The 6,000-nt window shown below is 38.9% G+C and overlaps 1 protein-coding gene across 1 annotated transcript in view; it reads right to left on the bottom strand.

Moving 5' to 3' along the window:
• Nucleotides 1–6,000, bottom strand: part of OSBPL1A (oxysterol binding protein-like 1A) — a 35,121-nt gene that overhangs the window by 12,461 nt on the left and 16,660 nt on the right. Inside the window, exons 2-4 of the mRNA XM_008593612.1 lie at nucleotides 4,525–4,659; nucleotides 3,433–3,530; nucleotides 2,291–2,473 (exon numbers count right to left, since the gene is read on the bottom strand). Coding sequence (XP_008591834.1) covers nucleotides 2,291–2,473; nucleotides 3,433–3,530; nucleotides 4,525–4,659 — 416 coding nt within the window. The remainder of the gene's footprint in view (nucleotides 1–2,290; nucleotides 2,474–3,432; nucleotides 3,531–4,524; nucleotides 4,660–6,000) is intronic.

The raw sequence follows: 6,000 nt of genomic DNA, 5'->3' as shown, positions 1-6,000 counted from the left end.
TATAACAACTACAGTTTCTTTGAAGGTGTTACAACAAGCAAACGGAAAGGACATTCTTGGGTGGGAGGGGGGAGAGGGAGGAGGGAGGGAGGTTTCAGTGATGGGCCATAATAATCAACCACATTGTATATTGACAAAAAAAAAAAAAATCAATTGACAATATTTCTGTTGGTCAATTTCTGGACTTTTTGTTCCATTAATGTATGTGGTCTATCCATTTGCCATTATCTCGATTACAATAGCTTTAGAGTTAAATATTAAAATTGGGTATTGGGAGTCTGTCAACTCTGTTCTTTCTTTTCAAAATTGTTTTGGCTATTCTATTTCATTTGCCTTCCCATGTATACCTAGAATCAGCTTCTCTATATCTATCAAAAATCGTTCTGGGATTTTGATTTTGATTGTGTTAATACAGACTGCTTATAGGTCAACTAGGGGAGAAGTGAATCTTAACTACACTGAGGCTTCCAGATATACTGAGACACAGTATGTCTATTACTCAGGTATTCTATGATTACTTTCATCAGTATTTTGTAGTTTTTAGCATACAGATCCTATACATATTTTATCATTCTTCATTCTATTAAGCCTATCCCAGTTATTGCATTTACATTACTATATTTTTCAGTACCAAAATTTCCAGAAATTTTCTATTTCTTTGCTAGAATTTTCTATTTCTCTGCTAAAATGTCTTTCTATTCATTTAACAGTGTTCACCTTTATTTCATAGAGCACAGTTACAACAGCTGCTTTAGAGTCTTTGATACAAATTTCAGTGTCTGCGTCATCTTGGGGTTATAGTGTGTTGATTGCTTTTCCCACTGTGAGTTGTTGAGATTTTTTTGTTTCTTGGTTTGCCAAATAATTTCGGACATTTGGATATTACAAGACTCTGTGTCCTCTTAAAATCTTCTGAAGAATATTGATTTTTCTTGTTTTGCTTTGTTTTAGTGGGCAATTAACATACTTTCAGGCCACTGAAAGTCCTGACCCTCCTTCTGTGGGCTTTGATTGCAGTGTCAGTTTAATTTCCAAAGCCTATGTAATGTTATTCAGATTCACCCTTCAGTAGCTGTCCAGGGACCTGGACCTTGGGTCACACAGTAGTTCAGATCTTGAGACCTTTGATAAACCATTTTGGGTCACTTCAAGGTGTGAGTGCAGGGACGAGCTTAGGAATTTACCCGCAGCTCTACAGGATCCCTTTCTCTCTGCCCTCTGGTTAGCAAGCTGGGGCTTGAGCTTCCCTGCTCACTCTTATCCTTGCCACAACTAGGTCTTCCTTTGGGGCAAAGAACTGAGAGAAAAGAAAGAGAAAAAAAGAAACAGGGATTCTCCTCACACTATTTGGACCACCGGGGCCCCTTTACCCAGTTCCTCTGGTCAAGGAGAAAGACTTTTTCTAAGTATTAGGTACTTGTGTGGCTGCCATGGCCACCGCCACTGCGGGAGTATAGGTACGGGTCCTGGAGCTTGCTTTGGCACAAGGCTGAGAGATAAAAATAAAACAGAATTTCCCTGACTCTCTACATCAGGCAAGGGTATCTTTCCAGGTCCTCTGATCAGAAACAGAGGGTCTCTCTTGGAACTTTTCTGTCTAACTCCACTGCCCCATTCTGTGATCTACTGCTCTGACTCTAAGCCAGGAGATACAGGAGAAAAATATAAAACCAGGACACTCATTGCCATATTGGTCTTCAGGGTTTGATTTCTCTCCTAATCTGCCACTATGATTTACTCTGCAGAGTCCTCAGACTGTTGCTTTATGTCTTCTGTCCAAGGTTTCCTCTTGTAATCAGTGGGAGAGAGAGGGTACAGTGTGTTTACCTTAATCGGAACTACCTTTGAATTTAAAAGTGATCTTGCAAAACAAGAGAACTCCCAACTTACCTAATGTCTAACACGTGCCCCACGATCATCATTTCAGTATTTTTCAAGGTGAATTCACCTTGACAGATCTTTAAACAAAACACTGGCACCACAATACATATAGAAAGCTTGTTTCATAAGAACTGTCATGGAGTGATTAACTCCATGGGTCTTAAAATAGATCCAAGCACCACAGTCAAACATCAAGTTAAACTTTTTACACATAACTTGGAATGATCAGCAATGGCTATTCCCATATTTCTCAAATTCTTTAACACAGAGGTATATAATTTACAGTTTATAAAAGCTGTTTCCTTCTTTTTATCCAGCTTTTGAGCAATAAGGTCAGGTCTGTCTGCAAGTGTATACACTTATTAGTAAGTACCCATGAAAAGAATTTCATGGCTTGATTAGAACTTACTCAAGGAGCTCCAAGGTGATGGTTCCTTTGGGTTCTGCTTCTACACTCTTTCCCCAGAACTTCAGTTTGGGATAGACTGAGCCATGAAAGATGAAGTCGTTGTTTAATCCTTCCGCATGAAATGCACTGATTGGTGGGTGATGGCTGACCTGCTCTGAGATGAGTCTGAATCCAAGATCATCTCTTGAGAGTAAAGAAAAAAAGCAACAATGTAATCAGTCCTCTCACTGAATGTGTACATTACTGCCATTTCAGTCTGTAAAAGTATTAGAGAAACAGGTTCAAAAAAGTAAAAAATTCTTTATCATCATCCTGATGAAAGAACATCTTAACATATGAGAAACTCTACAAATGCAACCCAAACTCCTAAATCCAATGTTATTATAATGCTAACATAACGAACATATTAAAATAAAGAACACCCACATGAATTTGGGGGGTTTGCATGAAATGGTAACTTTAGCCACATAAATTTAAAACTTATTGTTCCTTTTATATGAATAGAAAAATTTAGTGTCCATTTCCAAATACGCAGGGAATAAATGAGATCAAACTTGTGCAGAAAAGAGGGGTTTGCATGAAATGGTAACTTTAGCCACATAAATTTAAAACTTATTGTTCCTTTTATATTAATAGAAAAATTTAGTGTCCATTTCCAAATACGCAGGGAATAAATGAGATCAAACTTGTGCAGAAAAGAAAAAGTAAAGCCAGATAAATCCCCCTGTGTGTAAACAAGAAACAGCGTAGCACAGACAAACAGAACTGCGTTTGTAGATGCATTCGTTGCCTTTATGGCAACAGTACATATTTATGTCAATATATTTTAAAAGGTTATTAAAAAACCCATCATGTCTTGTGATCTACATAACAAGAAAGGGATGATAATCCCATGTGATCAGAAATACTGAGATCCACACAATTGCTTTTTATAATGACACATTTTATGTACGTTCCGATATTTTTGATAGTCTCTAAAATAATAATTATCATAGAAACAAACATCAAAATAGTTAACCTGCTCCGCTCATACATAATTTTTGTTGGTGATGCTCAAAATGTACATTGTACCTTTTCATTTGAAAAACTATGTTAATCATGCAAATCTGACTTTCCACTTGGAATGGAATGAAAGACCTCACCGAACTAATTCGTAAGTTTCTCCCAGAAGCGGGTTGAAAGGCTTTCCAGTCCGTTCCCACTGAGAAGCGACAGCAGAAACAGCAAACGCAGCTACGCACTGTGGACAGAGCACCACACAAGTTAAAAATGGCCTCGCTTGTTCCTCATTCTCACAGGAACTGGAATTTTGCTGAAGACAGTAATTTACTAAATTATTCTGAGGAGCTTAATTACTTTGGATTTTCAACATGGCTCTAGCAAACTTTGCATATTCAGAATGAAAATTATTTTGAGTCTCTTCCTATAGTGTGATTCCCAAATGTGGTTTTTATAACACCCTCATAGTGCTACAAACTTTCTCGAGGACCTTTTAAAGACTCTCAAACCCAAAGTTACTTGTAATTCATTTAAAATATTTTGAAAATGTAACACTTTCAGGATTGGGGAAGGAAATGTAAAACTAAGCCATTTAACTGGCGTCAAGTCCAATGAGGCTGGAAAAAGCTGATTTACATAAATGGAAGAACAGAAAGATTCAGTTTAGAAGGCCAGTGCTTTGTTTGAAGGAGAACAATGTGTCTTCTGTAGTCTGCCTGTATCTAGCCCACCCATGTACCACACATAAACATCTTCTATTTAACAGAAAATAGAAAAGTTCAACTCCTTGCTGTCTTTTAACATATAGCAATGTGTGTGTAGAGATAGATACACACACAAGCATAAACATACATTTGTGTGTGTGAGTGTGTGTTTGCTCCTTCTTGGAAACACTGTGAGGAAGTGTGAAAGAACAGCTGACGTCCCCCTGCAAGGCAGTGCTCCTTTCTAAAATGAAGACTTAGGGACAGCTCACCAACATCCAGGCTTTGTCAGGCGCCACCTTCTGTTTCTCCTGCACTTCTCCTGGGTCTTTCCACTGTGGTGGCACTCTGACTAGAGGGTGGGCAAGGGGAATGGATGCAGAGGACACTCCGAATATGCTGATTAAGCTTTGATAACATCTCCCAACCTCACACTGGACTTCATGCTAATTTTGTGTATGTGTGTTTGGGGGAGGGTTAGCAGAGAAGCCTCTAAGACTTAAACCTTTTCAGCGCCTGCCTGACACATACCTGCATCCTTTCCACAGGATCAGAAAGGGAACTGGCCTTGTGGATGAGGTAAGTATGCTCCATATATTCAGTTAGTCGTTGCAGGAAGCTCAAAGGCTCATTAAATATAACCGGCATTGTGATCTTGGACAGTTCCTATTTAACAAGAAAACTGAAAATGTTATGTCCAATATACACACAGAAAACTTACCTGTTGCCATCTTTACATAGCATATTCCTGGAAAGGAAGTAACAGAAAAGAGCAATTCATGAAATTTCATTTCTATCAGTTCAATTTCACAAACCTTTCCAAAGACCTATATTGTTGTGGGCCTTGAAGGAAATACAAAGACTCCCCAAACACTCTCCGCAGCTTCAAGGAGCTCACCAGCTAGTGATGAGCATGAGCAGATGATTATTATTAAGTCTGTCTTGGATCAGACTTAGGAAATGGGAACTGAAGGTGATGAGGACACAAAAAGCAAAAATCTTCATGGTGGTGTTAAAATAATTGGGGGGCCATTAGGCTGAGACAGCTCCACTGCCTTGGGTTCCTACATAAGCAAACCGAAATCCAGCTCAATGTCAACTCAAGCCTTACCAATCAGAACCCACCAAAACTAACCTGTAACTAAAAACTTTCCACTTCCACCAATCAAATGCATCTTCTTTGTCTTGCTTCCTCAAAGAACAACTTACAAACGTTTCCCCTGATCGCTCCCTTGGTGGGGCACTGAACTGCTTGAGATCTGGGGCTGCCAGAGTCCTAATCGTTGTCTGCTCAGATAAACTTGCTAAAATTTCACTGTGCCTAAGTTTACCTTCTAACAGTGGACCAAGAATCAACCACATACAGTGTGGTTGATCTACATTTTGTAGATAATTTTCCAAAAGAAATTTCAGGCTGTTTTGTGGCTGACAACATGGAGTTTTTCCGAGCACACCAATGTAGTATAAATTGTGGACTAGGGTACTAGAAGGCTACTATGTACTTTACAGAACAGATTTTACATTCTGTCTGCCAGAATGACACCATCCCAGTAACCTCTCAAAATAATTTAATGATTGGGCAGGGGGTCTCTGACCTGAATTGCAACCTTTCAACTATATTTACCCTATGCCACCAGCAAGCAACATCATCATGAGGCCTTTAAAAGTTCATTAAGTAATAAACTTATCTAGGTATTCTCTGGAATATTCTGATGATCTTCCCAAACTTCTACCTACCATTATTAACCTTTCCCTTGGGAATCCGGTCTCTCATGGAGCCTGCATCCTGAGGTGCAATCCAGGCTGGATGCCACCTGACTTAGCTCTGACTTTTCCCCCTTAAATGTCCACATTCTTACCAATCTGCATAATTAAAAATAATGTAACCTTCACAAAACTGCTACCGGAGTACATTCAAAGAAGATAAACTCATTCATTACCATCAAATATTACAGAACATGGACAGACATGTGGCAGCTCAACCTAATTAAAAGGAATGGTGGATTT

The sequence above is a fragment of the Galeopterus variegatus genome, unplaced genomic scaffold (genome assembly GCF_000696425.1).
Source record: "Galeopterus variegatus unplaced genomic scaffold, G_variegatus-3.0.2 Scaffold9405, whole genome shotgun sequence".
Classification (NCBI taxonomy): domain Eukaryota; kingdom Metazoa; phylum Chordata; class Mammalia; order Dermoptera; family Cynocephalidae; genus Galeopterus; species Galeopterus variegatus.
This window is presented reverse-complemented; position numbering and strand designations above follow the sequence as displayed.